We start from the raw sequence: 21225 nt of genomic DNA on the forward strand, positions 1-21225 counted from the left end.
TAGGGGGGAAAAGATCAGAAACAAAGGTGGCACATGTCATGCAGCAGTACATAGGCACTGCACAGCATTTTTATATTGTAACATTTATGGGAAGTTAGAGTGCTGTAAAGGCCAGGGAGGGAGGGAGGGAGGAGGCAGAAGATGAAAGGGTGTTTACAGCAGCCATTAGCAAATGACTGTCTGCTGCTACTGGGCTTGGACAATATTTGTCAGCTAAACCTTGCTGCTGGAGGATTTAGAACCCTGGCCTGCCCTTGTGAAGGTGCATTGGTATTTTACAATCTGTGTGTGCTCTGTTCCCTTGTGTCTCATGTATGCTTCTAGTCACCTATGGTCTCTTCCCATACCGTAGATGGTAGTCAGCCTTGGTATTTAGTTGTCCTCATCACCCTGTGTTTCTGATTTGTGTACCTGTCTAGCTTAGTGTGTTTTCACTTGTTTTTGTGTTATCTCTGTAATCACATTTACTATAACTGTTACACACTTAAAGTTTAAGTACAAATGTGCTGACAATAAAACAATCTTAATTTGGTAAGCACAAGCAAGGATTTCCCTATTCTCTAAGTCAGGGATCTGAAACTCTATTCACTCGGGGGCCACTGGACAAATTTTCTTCTTCCATGGGGGCCGCTTGCCAAATTTCATACTTCAATATTGTGTTTACTTAAAAATGTGCGTTTTCCTGCAGCAGGAATTCCTGGCATCTACAAGCAGTAGCTGCCACCCATTCAAGTTAATGATCAGGTGACAGCCGTTGCATGTATACGTCTGCACACCGCATGTAATGATATGTGATATGATTACTTGCAGTTAGAAAACAGTCACTCTCCCTGGATGCATTGATTGTGCATCCAGGGAGAGTGATTGATTCCTATCCACATGTAATTATATCACATACCATTACATGCGGTGTTCCAGCATTTACACGCAGCTGCTGTCACCTGGTTCAGACCTTATCAATCCTTCCTTTCGGCCAGAACTCAGAACTTTCAGAGCTCCGGCCTAAAGAAATTACTGAGTGCTGGAGCTGACAGGAGCAGCTATGCGGTCTGCATCTGACAGAGATGCAGACCGTGTAGCTGTTACCACAAGTCAGGTACGGCGTACCTAACTTGACAACTGCCTGCGTGCCAAATGGTAGCGGTTTACACATGGCTGCCTATAGATTTACATTGGACACCTGATTGGGTTCACTGAAAAACTGACAAACGGACCCGATCGGACTGGGGCTAATCCTGTGACTATAAGGCCACTAACCTTACTGTCACAGGATCAGCCCCACTGTTGTTATAAATAAAACATTGTTGGAGACAACTGAGAGAAAATCTGTGGTAATAGTTCACAGTTCTAGAACAGTTTAAAAAAAATCATACCTCACTGCTAATTTTTAGAAAATCATAGTTCAAGATGCCGTGCTACTCCTGGTCAGTCTGCAAACATTCGCCCAATGGGTGCCAGCCCAGCTTATTTCTGATTGTAATAGTGGAAATAAAGGATGGCGGCACTCCAAAAATAAGTTGTGGCTTCTGTTTATTACAGTCAGTAAAGCATTCCTGGGATACTTTATTGACTATAATAAATAGAAGCCACAACTTTTGAAGTGCCGCTATCCTTGGTTTCCACTATATTTAGAAAATCATACCTGATTTTGAAAAGCACATTTTATTGGGAGTGAACTACTAAAAGATTTTTGTAGCAGGTATATGCTATGTTATGAATGTTGTTAACAAAAGTGGTGCTGCACATTAATTGGTGGTGCTACGCATTATATACACTGGTCACAATTAGTGATAGGCCGAACACCCCCGTGTTCGGTTCAAATTCGAACATAGAACATAGAAAAAGTTTGAATTCGAACTCAATGCAACACTATGGGGCTAGAACTTTGAAAATCAATTGTCCCAATTTTGAAGGCTTTTATGCAATTTATTGGCCATAAAATGTGTATGGGGATTCGGGTACTGCTCTGGGGAACATCTATATTTTTTTTTAAATACCGTTTTCAAAGGAGCAGTGATTTTAATTCCTTTAAATATCATGCCTGGGGGGGTCCCCTTAAACTGCCTGTAAAGTGTTGCATCTGTACAATATATAGTACCTGCTGCAGCAAAAATTACATTTAAAAAGAAAAAAAAAAGCATGTGGTTCGTAAAGAAATAAGAATATGGAAGAGTTTGAAGTGCTCATCCCTTCAAGTGACCAGCAGGGTTAATATACCTTGTAATATACCTGTGTCTGGTCTCGTGAAGAAAACTGAGATGTGTCTGGTGGCAGTATCAAAATCTGAGCCATATTCAGTAAAGCCACGCTGGTAACACCGTCTTCACCAAAGCTGCTTTTTTTTTTCATCAGGACAATCCAGTAACAAATTGTATTGTAGTCTGTTTTTCATGTGTTGTGCTCATATGTATAAAAACAAAAAAGGAAAATTTAGGATTTAAAATAACTATAATGTCTGTACTGTATTCTTTTGTGTAGAGGAAAAGTTTAGCTAATAATGGTATATGTCTTTATACACTAACAAAGGTTTATAGCAAATTAAGCCGACACTAATGTTGAGTGCATGTGTAGGTCACTAATGTGTGCATGTACAAAGTACCAAAACACATGTGTTTTTTGTTTGTTATTGTTGGTGTATGTGTATTTATATAATTAGGTATGGACTACAGGGTCAGCTTTATCTTCTTAGGAAGACAACCACTAGCATAGCATTGCTAAGATCCTTTCCATCATCTGATTAGCTGATGAGTAAGCTTAATAAAGGCCTAATTTTACAACTTTGTGGTTCCTTGACATTAGTTCACAACTTGCAAGTACTTTTTTTAATATTGTATAATGGTAAAGTGGACATAATGCATTGAGGTTGTAGTATGATATGCATTTAAATTGGCATCATTTTTAATTCTGGAAGTCCGAATGTCATGTTTCGTTTTATTTGTTGTCTGTGTTTGGTTTTATTACTTATATCCTTTCCCTACTGCAATTTCTGTCTTTAAGGTAATAGATGAACATATAGACTACATGCTGTCAAATGAAAGCCAAGCAATGAACTACAGCTTACTAAGTAATGATAATGCCTTCATGAACTATTACCCTCACTACTTTACTCAGAGGACACTGACAGCAAGATTCCAGATGAACAACACTAAGCCCCCACATGTCCAGATGGTGAGGAAACCGGTGCTAACTGTAATGGGCTTGCTGGCATTATTAGGTACATGTTTGTGTTTTATAACTTCTTCTACAACAAAAGATGCCAATTTACAAAGCTGTGTTAAATGTCACATTTAAACTTCAAAAATAAAAGTATACATTTTTGTTGTATTAGACCACAATTGTATTGTTGATCTGTGTATCTAAAAAAAAACAATTGAAATTTTTTACATACATGTAAAACCAATGACATTTCTAAAATTCCATAGCCCACTGTGCAATTGGTTTTTTTTTTCCAGGGATATTTCATATGTTGACCAAAATGATGGTGTTTCATTTCTATATCCCCAAATAAGAGATAAATAATATAATCTTTACAGCTAGTCTGCACAGCATTACATTTATCAAAGGGGTACATTTATAAAGCAGTAACGTACACCAAACATTCACTGCAGGTGAATCCTCCTGGTCAATGTGTTTTAATATACATTGACTGATTCACCATCAGTGAATGTCATATTCACTACTTTTAAATATGCCCCTTAAGTTTTAATAAATTCTACTTTTGATTAATTTCTTCCTGCAGAGGAAAGATTTGCTTTAACCTTCTTCCTCTCCAGACAGCGCAGTAACCTTTCTGTGTCGCTCATTCAGCTGTTGGGGGATAAGACAATACCCGTTGCTTTCAGGTGTGGAGGAGCATGTAAATCACTACATGTGACAGCGCTAGGCCACGCATCAGCACTGTCACATGTGACCTGTGTAGTCTATGACTGAGCCACTCATAGACTGCACATGGTGATGTCTCCTGCTCCTGGCAGCTGAACAGAGTGGCAAGGAAGTGATAGAAAGGTGACTATATGCTGCTTGGGAGTTGGAGTTAAAGTGAATCTGTTGCTTTATCCTGCATTGAAAAATCACTTGTTCACTTTAAGATTTAAGTTTATTCAAACCCCAAACCTGTCCCTTATGGGGTTATTTTTACCAAGAGTGTTGGAGACCCTTGTAATACAGCCTCCTTGTTCATTTTCTAACCTCCTCATCATGACTTTTGCACCTTCCTATTGGAAATGATATGGTCTGCCTCACTGGCCATTGGCCAATAGGAAGGTGCATGGGGCAGGTGCCAGAGCCCCACCATAGAAACTCTGATTGATATTTGGGTTTGGATATGCTTGGATATACTAAAGATAATATGAGGATGTAAGTAGGCACCTGGAGTGACACCTGCTATACGGTTGGCCTTTGTTTAGCTGCTTTAGGTAGACTGCAAGGTTGCTGAGCACAAAAACAAAACAGTTATGCAGTACGTATGTTAAATGTTAATTTCTTAAGTTAAATTCATGCTGTGCTATGTGTATTTACTTGTGTGTATGTGTATATATATATATATATATATAATAACTCACTAAAAATCTTTACTGCTTAGCACATCAGCTAAAATTCCAAATCATACGACATTGATAAACTGGTAAATCAGGGGCATAGAAAATTGTAATCACAAAACTTGCTTAAAGAATTAGAAATCCTTTGGCAGGTAAAACAGTCAACACATTTTTATTTCAGCATAATATGTCATTATTTTTTCACTGCATCCCTATGTAAGCATTTTAATGCCAAAATATTTTTTTTTTTTTAAAGATTGTTATTATTCTTAAATGCAATACAAAAACACATTTTTGTACAGCATTTTAAGCATTTACAGCCTTGGAAAATTGCTTATTTTATACATAATCATTGTAATTAGGTGTTTAATTTCCTTTTTCATGTGCTATGATCTGACTGCTGAACTTTGGATACTTTCAGAAAATAGTAATATTGAAAGTATAACTTGAGTAAATGTCTAATTAATACAAAGTATGCCTTTCTTGAAGGAGTAATCAGCCATAAAATTAGGCATCAAAGAATGTGTGACCGGAAAATTTACCCTGCTGATTATGGAATAAGCAATAGGTTGTTTTGTGGTCCTTGATATTATACTAGAGCGAGGATCCATTATTGTACTGTCAATAAGCTAATATTTATTTGCCTAGCACACTCAGACTGTTGATCCAGCAGTTGCTGCAGTAATTAATCTGCTTAATAAATACCTCAAATTTTTTTTTTTTTTAAACTTTTTTGCTTTTTTTTACCTATTCATGTTTTTTTTACAGGTGAAGTACATATTTCTGCACAAATATATCTTGATAGTGATATGTCCATCAACAACAGTATCATTGGAGTCATAGCAAGCACACACAATCCTGAAAGAGGCATTCAGTCTGACAGTTGGCAGTCAACCATACTCCTTTACGCATCTGATGATAACAAAACATCTACAGATATACAGTTTTTAACATTAAATTTTACAAATTTCCCTAATTCAAAAGGTAACTTTTTTTTCGCTTGTTTTTAATCAAAACTTTGGTATTATTTGTTGCATGATACTCGATTTTCACGTTTATGCTCCATTTTGTCTGAATTTTGTGTAGGGGCCTTGCCCTATGCTGTTGTGTTCTTAATTAAATGTAATCTGTTTGCTGCTAAGTTGTAACCAGCTAAGCTGTTTAGCTTTTTCATGACTCTGCAGGTCTTCCCTAATCTTAGTGGGTTTGTTGTTTCTGTCTGTTATTGTAAAGGGAGCTTGTTCAGAGCTATGATGTGGGAAGATGATAGATATTCTGAGCACTTTGTCAAAGTGTTCTGTCTCCCTCCTGGGCATTTACCTGGAAAGTTAGGTGTATATCTGGTGGGGCCTTGCCCTCAGCTTGGGGCATGTGCCAGACCTAAGCTACCTGCTGTAATGGATATCTGTTGGTGGTTGGGCTTGAAGGATTCTTTTTGTTGAAGAGTGTCTCAGAGGAGCTCCGTGGAAACTGCCATCTGGGCATTGTAAGAAGGAATCATTGCCCAGAGATCAAGGTATCTTTGACTACTCTAAAAGGGCCAAAAAACAGATTTAGTAGAAAGAGATCTACTGCAAGTTAACCACCTCCCTACTGCCGCATTGTAAAAAAATGGGAATGTGGATGTCCATCTCTGGAAGGACGTCTATAGACATCCTTCTACAAATGGCCACTGGGCTGCTGCACCTGCTAGTCTCTGTGAAACCCTTTCAGAGCCCCCCATCTCCTAAACTACTGATCTCCAGGCTGCCTTTGTATTGCGAGCTGTATATTAACCCTCCAAATACCTTTTCATACATATCTTCACATTAACACTTTCATCTCCATGCTGCCACTGTATGTGACCTGCATATTAACCCTGGCTCTCACAGAAACAATTGCTGCCCAAACGACTGATATCCCAAGCTGGACAATGTTTATTCCCGAAGTCAAAACATGCTATAAACACACATTGTCCTGCTTGTAATATCAGTCCTTTGTGCGGCAATTGTTTCTGTGAGAACCAGTATCAAGCTGCAGCGTGCCTTTTTTTTGGCTGCACTGACAAGAAGGATGGGTTTGTGTGACCTCAAGACAAAGAATATGAGTGGTGGCTGCTTTGTGAGTTCTGTATATTAATCCGTTCACCTCCTTATCCCTCTATGTATGACCTGATGTGCTGTATCTAGTTCTAGTTAAAAAAAAAATGATATAAGATTAATGTGGGTACATTGTTACGTGAGAGAATAATTGTTAGTAAAACAGCACTGAAAATGGCCTGGTAATGAAGGGGCATATGCAGAATAGTATTCAAGTGGTTAAGAAAGACTATGACTGCTCTTACAGTTCAGCCTTGAAAGGTAAAAAGACTGAAGTGATTGGCACCCAATTTATTCTTAAACCCCCATACACCAAGGACCGGACCCTAAAACTGAAGTGTTAGCCTTCCACATGGCTTCGGGGTCATTATGCACCACCCCAAAAAGAGGAGTGCTACATTTGTATAGTTTAATATGTCTTGACAAATATTTTTACTAATCATTCAGCACAGTGGAGATTGGCAGAAGCCAGACGTCAGCGGTTGCGACATGCAATGAAAATTATTAGTGCCCCCCCTGATCTGACTGTGGTATCTTATGTGCCCCCCCTATATATTGTTCCTAGAGTCGCCACTGGCAGAAGCAGTTATTTGCAAGCAGGCCAGGAGGAAAGCAAATACTTCAGAGGAAGAACTTCCACGTATATCACAATGTTCTCAGTAAAGAACTACCGAAAGGAAGTATGTGGACAGGGTTCCCTTTTTGGAAGTGGAAACTGGTTCATGGCAGTCACAGGCAAAATCTAGCTGCTAGCCCTAGAGATGCAATTAAGTGGGGATAATGCCATAGAACAGGGATTCTGCTTCTGCTTAGAACATTGTCTGTAAAAGCTGCATCAATAGGAGTTAGTCTATAACAGCACAGTCAGAGATGCAAGATCAAGGTTATCAAAGTGATTACAAATTAATTCTGGTAATGAAGAGGTGTACACTATGGCCCCCTGATTCTACATCATGTGAACACAGTCATCCCTAGGCTTTATTTCTCACCGAGGATTATATTTACCTCTCCTCCTTCTTTTTTTTTTAGTAGTAATTCAAGAACCAGTAAGATGCTTAAATTATTGGTGTCCAATGGGAGGTAGGCATTGGTAGAACTGTCTAGTGACAGTTGGGGTCAGAGGTATATTTGGAATGTGCCACATTTATGTGCGTTTTTTCCGTTTTAAAGGTAAATTATTCTGGTGTTGTGTGCGCGTGTGTTTGTGTGTGTATGTACTGTATGTATGTATGTATGTATGTATGTATGTATGCATGTCAGGTAGATATGAAATACCATATTTGCATTTTATATTGTCATCTATTTAGCCAGCTGGTGGAGTTACTTTTCAAGTGTTTCCTCTGTCTCCTTTATTGTAAAAACCTTGTTGTGGTGGCTCAAATTGAAATTTACACACACGGTAATGATACATTGCAGTGGCTCATCCATTATCAAACGGATAAGTCCAAGGGTTTAGCCAGACAAAGCAGGCAGCTGCTGCTGAACTATCTCTTAAGCTAACCCATAGTGCTCTGAGAATTTTTAAGTATTACATGTTTACTAAAAATTGAGTATATATTGGTTTTAAAAAGGTATACGAATGTACAAAGGTCTCCTGGGCAATTAAGAACTGGTTCAGAAGTGTATTGTAGAAGGGTGTGGCAATGCCACAATGTAATTTGGCAACACTGTCACCCAGAACACTCACTTAGAGGGGCTGACAGGTTCCAGGATGTTAATACTTTTGCAGGGAAGAAACTGGCTTTTCATTTTCTTCCAGGATCTCCACACTATAGTGGGATGGAATCTCTAGTCCTGGGGCCAGGTGTTGCCAATGACCAGTCTAGGAGAATCAGGTGGTTGAGAGCAGCCTTATTTAGGAGCCTGGACCAGAGTTGGGAGTTGTGTGTGCAGGAGGCACACGGCCACAGGGAGACTCGGGTGCAAGCTGGACGCATGTGGAACAGCCGGGGGTGGCTGGGAGAGGTTGGGAAGGTCGGTGACCCAAGGGACCTGTTGGACACACTGCTGAGAGAGTCAGTGACCCACGAGGGGTGAGGAGTGTGAGTATCACACAGAGGTGTGCCGAGATGCTTGGAGCTGAGGAAAGCTACTGAGCAATACTGAGGACTGTATATGCTGAAGAAAGTTATTATGAAAAGTGCATGAAATATTTGCCTGTGTGAACAAAAGACTGTCCTTTATGTTGCTGCTGGAAGCTATCTTGTTTAACAGGGGAAGTCTACCCTGTTGATGGAAAGATAGTTTTTGTTTTTGCCCTTAATAAAACTGTGTTTTACTTGCATTTCCTGACTACAATTGAGTATATATTTGTGGGCAGGTTCATATAAATACTTTTTCGTCATGTTTATTTATTTCTTCTGTTTACCAACAGAAACAGGCTCATAACATTAGGGCCATTGAACCTGCTTTAGAATGTCCAAAAAGTGTGAATGTAGTACAGACATGTAAAATGCAAAAATATCAGAGTTTGTGAATCCTTATAAATGTGGTGTTTCTCTGGGATGACCTAGTGCATTATTTTGGTCTTTGTCCTAAGGGTGTGACCCATTGTGTTATCTCTCTTTAGAATAAAGAAAAAAAATACATGACACAAAGGAAAAATATGCACACAGACTAAACACGGTTCATCCTTAATAAACTGTACAGCGCTAAAAACCTTCCAATGATGTGCATATGCAATATAAAAAGATATATATATATATTCCCCACAAGTCCAATCCTTATTGGGGAAAATGTGAGCAAATTTTTTCAGGTGAAAAAAAGGGAAAAAGAAAAAACTTTCTCCAAGTCCAATAAAGTGCAGATGCAACAAATTAAATCTAAACTTTGAGTAACTTATTATTGTATTTGAATAAAATTCTTAATACTGCACCATGAGGGTTTCCTTTTTGCCTTTTTAATATGATGGAATATCGGTAATGGTGGAAGGAGCAAATTACGAAGGGGGAGGACGCTCCCCCTTCGCAATTTGCTTTCCTTGATTTTCCTAAAAACGCTTCCTTGGCTGTTATTAACAGTCAGAAATTCTGGTGAGTGTCCAGTCATCTGCACTTTATTGGACTTGGAGAAAGTTTTTTTCTTTTTCCCTATTTTTCCCTTGAAAAAGTCGTTCACATTTTCACCAATAAGGATTGGACTTTTGCTGTGGACTGATTGTTTGGAAATTAACGTTTGGATTTATTATCTTTACACATTTCACTGGTTCACAATAATTTATGTTTTGATTTGTTATAATAAGTGATGTTATAGTTTTACACAATATTTTATTCACTTTTGGGGAATTTTTCTAGATATATATCTTTTTATATATATTTTTTTATATTGCATATGGACATCATTGGAAGGTTTTTAGCGCTGTACAGTTTAAGGATTGATTGAGGCAATAGCCTTTATGTAGCAGCTTTTAACCTCTGTTGTTTCTTGATTGACTTCCATTAGTGCAGATTAATTGACTACCATAAACACAGTTCATGTCTATTAATCAATATATATAACAACCGTGTATATTGCACTAAGTGATTTAATGTATTTTACCATATAAACCAAATTTGCTCTTTTTCAGATCTTGTGTATGTAACATATTATATTGATAACACATTAACAAACCCATTTTCGGAATATCAAAAGGTTGGGAGTCCAGACTTTCCAACTATTAAAGAATTTAAACAAATGCATGATGCAGAGGTAAGATATTCCTGTTATTCAATGTTTGTGGCCTTATATTTACTGTGGCTGCAACCTAGAAAATGCTCTCAGATCTGTCGCGCACACACACACACACACACTTATAGATATGGTGATAGGTACATACTGTAATTAGGTCCATTGTGTTTAATAAAGTAAAGCGCAAAGCCGCGCTAAGCAACAGGTTCATGTAGCGCCCCCCCACCCCCCTTTTATACTCACATTCCTGCCACCTTGTTCACCTGTTGCAGCTATGTGAAATGCCTGGTACTTCCAGATATTAGGGAGCACATGATTGTCTTTCCTTCCATGATGCAAAACTGGTTGCCTGAGCAGACAATCACTAGACCGGAGTGCTATAACAAAAGGGAATAGAGAGAATCCTTAGCTTTGAGTAAGCTACAACAAGATCAACTTGAAGCTTACACAGGTCTGTTATTTTACTTCTACTTGAACATTCAGTTTAATGTTTGATGGTGAAATGAGCATCTGCAGTTTTTAGCTTTATTCTCACTTACAGCATGGAAGCATTGGGCAGGTTGCACTAATCTTTTCAAAAAGCTAGAAGCCACTTGTTAGTGAAAGTGATAGTTACCTTCTGTGGGCGTTATGCCGAAATGGCCTGATCTTTGCCCGTTTGTAGTATCAGGCCACTGTATCCAGGTCTCATATGTCACCCAGACACCACAATCAACTTATAGTTAAAATATAATAGTTTTCGTGGGCCGCATTTCTTTGTGTCCAGCCATACTGTTTAGGAGTCAAAGTTAATTGAAAGGAAACCTGTCCTAAGAGAAATATTAAGGCTGCCACTCTGGCCTCTCATTCTAAAAATGGCAGTTCCCTGGCCCTTGTGCTATGAACCACTGATTTACAGCAAGTATAGAGATCAGGCATTGTTGCATGCTTGTTCTGGATCAGTAAGTGGTACTGAACTAAGACACAGCTGAGAAAATAGCATTTTCAGATGGAGGCCAGCTTGGCTGTCCCTATATTGCTCAAGTCAGAAATGAATTTTTAAAGTAATTTATACAAAGCATATGTGCTTACATCTGCACTTGAATACTTATTTTACTTTAAAGGATCCAATTATGGATGGGCCGACCACATTCCCAAAAGAGGGAGATATGATTTTGAAAGTAAAACTTCCAGTTCCTTCTGTGCTTCTTATTCACATATGTGAAAAACCTAATTCTCCACCTGGAACAGTAAGTATGAAAGTTGTATATCAGCTAAACCTGAATCAAATGACAGAGATTTGTCTGACAGTGTCCATTTTGGTAATATTAACACACACATATTCATATGTACAAGCATTTATTAAAGTCTACCTCTCTAGTGGTATAATGACGTCTAGCTGGCTGCTGTTCTGGACATGTTCTTGCATACATTCTTTAGCTTTTTCGCAAATGTTTCCATTATCTACAAATCCCAGGTTGTCCTATAAAGGAGATTGCAACCATTGCATGGATGCTTATCATTTCCCTTCGTGCTGTACAACAATGACCTTACTGGCTAGTAGGACGATGTGGCCAGCATAGTAACATGCCCACCCCCTTCCTTTCCTTACACGGATTTCGTTTTTGTGCTGAATTTTCTAATTTTCCTTTCTTAAATGTAAATTGTGCATGGCATTCATATTGGAAATTAAGGTTTGCATAGTAAAACATCCCTTTACAAGATGATGATAATGGTTTCAAGCAGCCTTTGTACATCCTTTTTTTTTCTGGTATGTTAACGTACAGCACAAACCATCATAAGAGTATATAGTCAGAAGCATCTGGATAATGGTGCGGCTCACATATTATCCTGCAAAGGAAACATTTGCCGATTGAGCATAACAATAAATACTAGTTGGATTTTAAACGCTACTCTTGTTTTCTCCCAAGGTTACCCATGTTCGTATTATTCCTCTTTTTAGAGGGCAGGTATCAGTTGTTTGGAGTGATGAACAGGTATTATCCAGGTAAATATATAATTAAAACTTTCTACAGAGCTTATCTTCATCCGCATAGACACACACAGTCGCCCAAATTGTGATCATTCCAATAAAGCCTTTCTTTTTATTCTCGCAAAGTAAACATAGTTCACCTTGTAGATGATGTCCTTAGTGCCTAGGGAAGGGTTGGCTGGCGGTCCCTGTGATGGATGTGCCCGGTCTGAACCCACTGTACGTCAATCACACTTGACTATACGCAGTTCTAAACCGAATGAGCCATCACAAGGACGTGGCGATACCACTCTCAGCCTCACCTGCACAGAGATTTCCCAGCTTGCAGGAGAAAAATCTCAGGCCAGCAGACTGAGAGTGATTGTCTCTAGGGTTGGTTAACTCTGCAGTTAACCCTTTACGCACATAAATTATGGCTGCCACCACGTGTTTTAAAGGAAACATGCACTGATCTCAGCAAGTGTTGTGATGCTTCAAAAAATTTAAACAAAGCATATTATACCAGAGTGTAGAGATAAGCTTAACACTTTATAAGATTGTCTCTTGTTTCTTTAATAAAAGAAACGGTGCAGAACAAATATACCGAAAAATATATTAATAAAGAGAGACAAATATATAACAACATTAAAATAAACGGAAATGAAAGAGAATACTTAATCGTCCTGGGTTTAGAGATTCTGACAGAGTTCAATACAATGTACAAAGATGGGTCTCACTGGCTCTTCTCCAAGCAAATCTTGACCAGATTCTTCCCTGATGTTAAAGGGGAACTCTTCTTAGAGCTTTAGTGTTACCAGCTTCTTGATTTGCGAAAGTCCCTGCTGCTTGATGTTAAAACAAGAGCCCTCTTTAGCTGCCTCTGCAGCATCTTTTAGTCAGCTCTCCAGGGGGTATCACAGAGCCAGTCCATAAGGAGGGCTGGGGTGGGGGCGCAGGAGGGCTAAGCCTTTACAATGTCTTCCTCTGCTCCTCCCCAACGGTTATGTTCATTTTGATATTTGTATTTCTCTATGATGGTAAGCTATTCCTAAATAGGCTATGGATTATTGTGTTTCATTAAATTAGCTTCTAATCAAGTCTACATTTGGTAGGTATATGACCTATGGCTGGCCTAGGAGGGTTAATGTGGCTTGTCAGTACTCTGACCATCATAACCTGTCCATGATTGATTTGTACGGCTTCATGTTGATGAGACACAGCTATTTGTGCGTTTCATTTTACAATATCACTCTCCAATTCCAAGTTATGAAATTGGGTTCATAATGTAACTCAGTTTTATGGCTACGTGTGATACGTGTGGCACCTGGTCATTAAATTTACCAAGCCCTTTTGTGTTTACCTAAATCTGTCAAATACTAATTTATTGGTGATCTTTAGGGAATAGCTGAGCTAGGCAAGGCAATTACCATGGTATTAGGGTTTACAACCCCAATCATAAAGCAATCACTTAAACTGATTCACACCAGGTCCGGGGGAAACTCCAAATAAACAATCAGGTTTTAGTGTTTAACTTAAGGACCATAAAGATCACCGGCCAGATTGACAGATATGTTTTTTGGAATGTGGAATAGCTTGGCAACATTGGGGCAGCCTGAGGTTAATTGAACTGAATTGAAGGCTGCATTTTCTCAAGATGAGGGAAGAGAGGATTTTATAGTTAATACTAATATGCTCAAACCTCATTATCATCACAGCCCCTTCTTGGAGGCCCCAGGACTTAAGGCTCAGTGCTATAGATAATTCAAGCACCATGTACCAAGTACCTCATCAGATCGCTTCAGCATGTGGAATGTATTTAAGTAGGTGCAGCACGCAGGAGTAACCAAGACTAGTGTCTGTCTGGACAGCAAGTGGGTCAGGGGAGGCAGTGGCACAGTCTGTTTTCCAGGCAAGGATCAGAGCAAGTGGCAATCACTAGCATATCTGTATCTAGGCAAGGGCCAGGGTGAGAGGTAAACAGTAGCGTATCGAGGCAAAAGTCAGGGCAGGCAGCAAGCAGTAATCAGTAGTGTATAGGTTTCCAGGTAAGGGTCATGGCAGGCAGAAATTAGTATTGTATCGGTTATCCAGATACATGGTAATGGAAAGCCATTACAATCCAAGGAAGGGCACTTGGCAATGCACTAGATAAAGGAGCCAAGAAGTAAACACAATCACAAGCCCAGAGCCTTGGGCTTTTCATGTTCAGATAGGAAGCCAATCAGGGCAGAGGAGGTGGCACAGGTAGCCCAGAGCTGCTGCCTAGCAACGAGGACCCCTTCTGCCACCAGCCAATGAAAGTGGAGGGTGTGTTACGGTCAGCACAGGGCCTGTTGCCTGGCCAACACTGTTGCTCAGACTAGGGAAGAGAAAGTGTCTTGCCGCTCTGGGGAGAGCAAGAGGCAACATAGGACCGTGTCTCACACTCTTTAACAGTGCACTTTTGCATACTGTGGAAAACACCAGCATATATTTATGGTTCTCTGGAATGTTATGATGATCTCATAAAATATCTTACCTTTAGCATTTAAACATGGTGTGATTGATCTATGTGATCTACCGTATTTTGCGGTCCATAAGACGCACCGGACCATAGGACGCAGGGAGGTCCGGCGCGCCTTATGGAGCACTCGACAGACTGTAGATTCTGACACAGCTTCTATGACAGAAGCTGTGACAGAAGCTGCAGTTAGTGACCGCTGATACAGGTGGCGCTGTGATTACAGCGCCACGGTCTCAGTGATCACACAGAGCAGACGAAGAAAGTCCGTTCTTCGTCTGCTCTATGGTGATCTCGATCGTCGCCGCTGCTCGGTTTTAATACGAGTGATCTCATTAGATCACTCGTATTAAACGAGCAGTGGCTCCTATTGCTGAATACGATCGCCGCCGCCGCTGCTCAGCTTTAATACGAGTGATCTCATTAGATCACTCGTATTAAACGAGCAGTGGCTCCTACTACTCGCCCGGCGCCCGAAACTGCATGTCTCGGGCGTCGGGATTCGCTCCATAAGATGCAGGCACATTTTCCCCCTCCTTTTGGGGGGAAAAAAGTGTGTCTTATGGAGCGAAAAATACGGTATGTGATTGAAAAAGCAAACCTGTACTGAAATCTGATTTTTAGTAAATGGAAGGGATCTGCAAGTACTTGCAATTAGCTATGTTCTAAAGCATCGGGAGTGCAGATGCTTGCTCCAGCTAGAAAGTTGGGGCTTTTACCCCTCTTCCAGCTATGGCATTTCACTCTAAGCCCATTATTGTGATGGATTACCTCAATGACTATAGTGAGTCACAGGAGGTGATGGGTTAAAATGCCAGCTTTATACCTTAGGTTTTGCATGCAAACAAAGCTTTAAGTAAACACCTAAATGAACAATTGAAATAAATATATATATTTACTGCTTGACATGAGCAAAAATTGTAACTCTGTAGGGCCAGTCCAGTTATTTACACACATTTTCCAAAGTGCACCACCAGACAGAAGACACACATACTTTTTGATTTAGCAGGTAAGTTTTCTGGTTCACCAAAGCATCTTCTAATGCACCTCTTTATCTCCAACCTCTTCATTGGATAGTCAGCATCATCACTTCTTGCTGATTAGATGTGTAAGGTGTGTATGATAGAAATGGCCTGGCAAACTCTTATGGCAGGTAAAACAGTAAACGTGTATTTCAATTGTATATATTGCTGTCCCCATTTATTCCCTTACACATACTGCATCCTTAACTTTAAAGCAGAACTAAGAGGTGAGTGATTTTCACTCAACCTCATAGTTCGAGCCGACCTGTGACAATGAAACGGTCACAGATCGGCTCTATAGATCGGGAAGTGAGCGAACACATACCGTCGCTCGCTCACTTCCCAATCATCTCCCTGCAGAGAGCGGTGACTCAGTTACCACTCCCCGCTCCGATCCTCCAGCGCTGACTGGAGGAATGGATGGGGGAGGGGGGGCGGGCACAGCTGGCTCTGCCTCCTAGATAGGCAGAGTCAGATGTCACTCACGCAGCTGGGTGGATCTCGACAGCATTTTCGGGATCCATCCCAGCTGTGACGCTCTCAGTATATTGCAGGCAATAGCTGCTATATACTGAGCTTTGGGTCACGGGAGGATGCTAGTATATGTCCTCCCGTGCCCCTAAAGAGAACTATGGGATAAAACGGTTACCCCATAGTTCTCTTTTAAGGTTGATTTTAATTACCCTACAAGCAATGTATTTTTACACATGCTTTTCTCTAACTTGTACTCCTCTGATGATATATTTACTAATATTTTAATATTTCTTGTGTGTTTTGTGTGAAAAGTGCAAGATATTGTAGTGGTAATACAATATTTCATGTTTTGTAGATGTTTGAAAACATATGAAGTGGAATTTTCATTTGATGGGGTAACCTTTAGCCAGATAAATACAAGACAAATTATTTTCACTTTGTTTACATATAGCCCAGGTAAGTTGTATATTAATTTATAAATACTATTTCCTGATTTTAAGGCTTACTGCTGCTTCTAAATAGATTTCTTTGGACTGCCTTTATATTGATGTAGATAAGCTGTTTACTACATTTTCTATTATTAAAGAGGAACTTTACCCATATCTTTAAAATAACAAGAAAGACACTATTAGAAATGTTTAGTAATGTCAATCTACAAACAGATACTTCTAGATAATTGCCAGTGTTTTATACTTTGCATACCTTATTTTTTTTTCCTCCCTATACATCTCATGGTGGGCATTTTTACTAAGGGCAGATTAATCCATCTCCCTTTACTTTCTGCAACTCTGCCACATGTGACTAGGACATGTGACCATGCACATCATCTCAAGGGAGGAAAATGCCTTTCCCTGGGATCTCATGAGATTACAGATGATATTTCTCAGCAATGTTCTGCTGATGTAACCTTCCCAGGATGCAATGCTTGGGCACATTACATCACTGTTGCCAAAGAGAACCAGGATGTAGAAAACAAGAAATTGTAAGTAAATTGAAAATATGTCTGTTTAGCTAATGAATGTAAAATGATTTCATACCAGAATGCCGAGCTACATGCTGAGATGATTTTTAGTCAGAGGGGTAAAGGCCCATTTTAAAGGCCCATAGAAATCGTGGTAAGATCACTCATATGAAGAGAGACCCATGAACTCCCAATCCAAAACCATGCATTCTTATGCTTTGATATTGGGTTTAAAGACTGTCAGTACTAAAGCTGGCAAAATATATTAGAGAAAGGCTGGATGTGCATGTATGATCTGACCATTTTAGCATGCCTTATGAGCTGAGTTACTCCCATGAGAGCTCCATTTTGGGATAATGGAGGATGGAAAGGAGACATGTGCAGACAGTTTTGGTGTTGGGGAAAATAGTAAGATTGGACAATGTCTAATCTACCTATCTGTTTTGTTCCCTGAGAACACTTGTATGGGCATGTTGTGTACTGCCTTATGAATTCTAGTTCTTCTCCTAGTCCGCTTAATAATGGCATGGAGAGAATATCAACTAATATATGTATAGGCACCTGTACTCTTTTTCAGTTTGTAATGGTTGTACTTAAAAAAGCTGCTCATCATTATCAATCCCCAGCACTACTTACAGTGCTCCAGGCATGGGGAAAAAGACCTGAAAGAGTGTGCTTAAAAGAATACTGTATTAATTAGTTTACAGTCTTATCAGGGACCTGAATATCTGTTGGATAAATAACCAGGTGTCCGTATTCACCAGATGAAGGAAGGCAAGGATAAAATACAATATGCCATCACTATGAGGTGATGCGGTTCAAAAGAAGTTATTTTTTCGTTCAAAGGGTTTTTATTTCTTTTCTTGCAATCAGATAGACAAGTGTATTAACGCATACATCAGGTAACAATTACCAAGTAGAGTGGAAGGAATATGCAAAACAAAGTAATATTATAAACATGTAGTTAGTCTAAGAGAAGTCCTAAGAAGCTTCAAGATCCCAATGTGCATTGCATCAACATTTTAACTTGGACTTCGAGTCAAGGTTACAGAGAGGGGGCCCGGGTTACCTGGTTCTCAGGGTGGGAAGACATTATAGAGAGGGAGAGAAAGGAGAAGTCAGTGGGGAGAGGAGAGGGTTAAGCGAGGAAGGTGAAATAGAAGGGGGGGAGTGGGTAGAGAGCAGAGCTTATGAGTAGAGGAGTGGAGATAGCTGGTCATCAACTCCGGCTACGGGTCCTCATATTGTCAAGGAATCCACATTGAAAGAGGGAGGAAGGTACGACTCAATCCATGGTTCCCACAGCTTCCTGAACGGCACCAAGGCGTCCCTTTTGGATAGCAGTGAGCTTCTCAAAGAACATCACGCGCGCTACTCTGCGTTTGACTTCAGCAAAGGGAAGGTCAGGGGACTTCAAAGCTTTCAACCCTCTTGGCCTCTGTGAGAATGAAGGTGATCAATCAGTGTTGACGTATCATTCACACCAATGCTTTTTTTATGTAGCAGAGCTTCCAACAGGTCCTTGCGAAATGTCTTGCCGGTAACAGTATATAACAATTGGTAGACTCTATGCCAAAATCTCTTTAACTTTAGGCAGGACCACCAAATGTGAAGGACCGAGCCCTCCACCCGGCAACCCTTAAAACAGTGTAGGGAGTGTGATGGGATAGCTTTGGAGATCCGGAGTGGGACCAATACCACCTAGGGAGCAATTTGTAGTTGGCTTCTATTGCTTGGACATTCGTTGAGCTTCGAGAGGTCGTCACCCATATTTGGGTCCAGGTGTCAGGGGTAATGGAGCATCCCAGGTCCTGTTCCCACCTGGAAGCGTAGGGAGGAGGGGAGACATGCAATTTATCCAACAAAAGGCTGTAGATATGGTCCCCGAACCGCGTATCCCGTAATGTAATAGTCTCTCAAAGGGGGTGATCGGGGGGATGGGGTGTAAAGGTCCTATTTGAGTCAGCAAGAAATGTTTTATCTGTAGGAATTGGAAGACATGCCTAGAGGTTAGATGGTGTTTAGTTTGCAGCGTAAGGAACGGTACAATACCCGTTTCAGAGCAGAAGTCTTTGATCAAACTCAGAGAGCCACGATTTAAAGGCGGCGTGGTTGGAATATCCCGATTGGAACAGCGGGTTGGCATGGATAGACATGTGTGGGGGGACATAGTGTGGGGGGGCATCCATCCCATAGAGTGGCGGAGGCCATCCCAGATTTTCAGGGTATGTTGAAGAACAGGACAAGGGAGGTTCCCACGTTTCCTGGGCGGTAACCAAGGGAGGTTGAGGAGTGATGTTGGAGAGCATGAGTAGGCTTCAAAGGAGACCCATAGAGGCATTTCTGACTTCCCAAACCAGAGAACCAGAGGAGCCAACTGAGCCACCTGATAATATTTCTGGAAAAAGGGAAGTCCCAAACCCCCTTCTAGTTTGTTACGGTAGAGGACTAAGTGGGACACTCTCGGAATGGAGCCCTTCGAAATGAAATGTAAGATGCAGCGTTGGAATAGCCGGAGCCGAAAGGTGGGGACCAAGACGGGAAGGACCCGTGCATGATATAAGAATTTGGGGAGTAAGGTCATTTGAACGGCCATAACCCTCCCAAGCCATGATAGGGAATGTTTCTCCCAAGAAGATAGTAGGGATTCCATATGGGAAAATAGTTTTGGGTAATTCGCATTGTACAATTGGTCATAGGAGGGGGTGAGGTGTATCCCCAAATGGGGCAGCACAGTGGCTACCGACATGTATGGGTATGATTGTTGCAGCGAGGAACACAGGGAGGGGGGTAGGGTTACAGTAAGTGCTTTGGATTTTTGCAAGTTAGCGAAAAGGCCTGAAAGGGTACCAAATTGTTGTAGTATGGGTTGAAGGTTCGAGAGGGAGAGCAACGGATCAGTAAGGATCAGAAGTGTGTCATCCGCAAACAGACTAAGTTTGTGGTGGTAGCCTGCTACTTCTATACCCTTAATATCCACATGCTGTCGTATTGCTTGAGCAAGGGGCTCTATGGCTAGTGCAAATAGAAGGGGAGAGAGTGGGCAGCCCTGTCTGGTTTCTCTAGATATATCAAACCTTTGGGAGTGGAAGCCCTGGTATTGGACATATGCCGTGGGCTCAGAGTATAAAGAGTCAATTAGGCGCATGAATGAGGGCCCAAACCCCCATTTAGTTAAGGTATAACGCAAATAGTCCCACCCAACCGAGTCAAAAGAAGTTATTTTTATTTAAATTGGTTATATAATCTACAATGGCTGTTTAACTATCCATAATGTAGAGAACCATTGTTTATTTTATGGTTAACACGCAAGTAATAAAATGGTTATTTCAAAGAATGGCAAATATCCTTCTTCTCTCTCTAGACACTGCCATAGTATCTGGATACTACAGAGTCCGTGCTGTCAACTTCTGGAACATACCAGGACCCTACAGTGTTCCAGTGATGTACTGAGAATTATTTTGGAAGCATCCATAATCATGGGGCCTGTTCATTTAAGTATTCATACATACATATTCATTTGGTTGCAAATATTGATCATTTTTGTGCACTGGTTAAGATTTTGTAAATTGTATTTCTTATTTTGTGTAAGTAATCACTCATTTTGTCAGACATTTTTTTAAAGAGATCCATCCATCTGTGTGCCTTTAAAGCAAACTTTTCCATTCCACAAGGCTGTAAACATAGTGGTGTCATCATAACCCTTTTCATTAGCTGTTTTAAAGACAATCCTCATTCTTTCTCTCCCCAAATGTGCAGCCTGAGCTAACTAAGTATGTTACTGATAAGCAAACTTTGACTTTTTGTGTAGCCACTCATGTATGCAGAGGGCAGTGACACCTCATTCATAAGCAGCCTCTTTGATGTGCAGGTTGTGATTGACTGCCTGGTATTTCCTTCTATAAAGTGTATTTACATTTTTGCAGCCAAATTGGGATATTACCTATATATGTTCGTTATCTGCTCTTATTCACATTGCATAACTAAAAAAAAAAAAAAAGTTTTAGTTTTTTAACATATGTAAGAGCATTTTAC

General features: G+C 40.3%; 1 protein-coding gene across 1 annotated transcript in view; it reads left to right on the forward strand.

Annotated features, from left to right (window-relative positions):
• The window catches only part of IDUA (iduronidase, alpha-L-), a 108699-nt gene extending 88005 nt beyond the window's left edge, over positions 1-20694 (forward strand). The window contains exons 9-15 of the mRNA XM_018557922.1: positions 2993-3214; positions 5307-5522; positions 10182-10303; positions 11386-11511; positions 12193-12269; positions 16585-16685; positions 20555-20694. Coding sequence (XP_018413424.1) covers positions 2993-3214; positions 5307-5522; positions 10182-10303; positions 11386-11511; positions 12193-12269; positions 16585-16685; positions 20555-20643 — 953 coding nt within the window. The 3' untranslated portion in view covers positions 20644-20694. The remainder of the gene's footprint in view (positions 1-2992; positions 3215-5306; positions 5523-10181; positions 10304-11385; positions 11512-12192; positions 12270-16584; positions 16686-20554) is intronic.
• The last annotated feature ends 531 nt before the right edge of the window (positions 20695-21225 follow it).

The sequence above is a fragment of the Nanorana parkeri genome, unplaced genomic scaffold (genome assembly GCF_000935625.1).
Source record: "Nanorana parkeri isolate BGI_ZX_2015 unplaced genomic scaffold, ASM93562v1 scaffold310, whole genome shotgun sequence".
NCBI classification, from domain to species: domain Eukaryota; kingdom Metazoa; phylum Chordata; class Amphibia; order Anura; family Dicroglossidae; genus Nanorana; species Nanorana parkeri.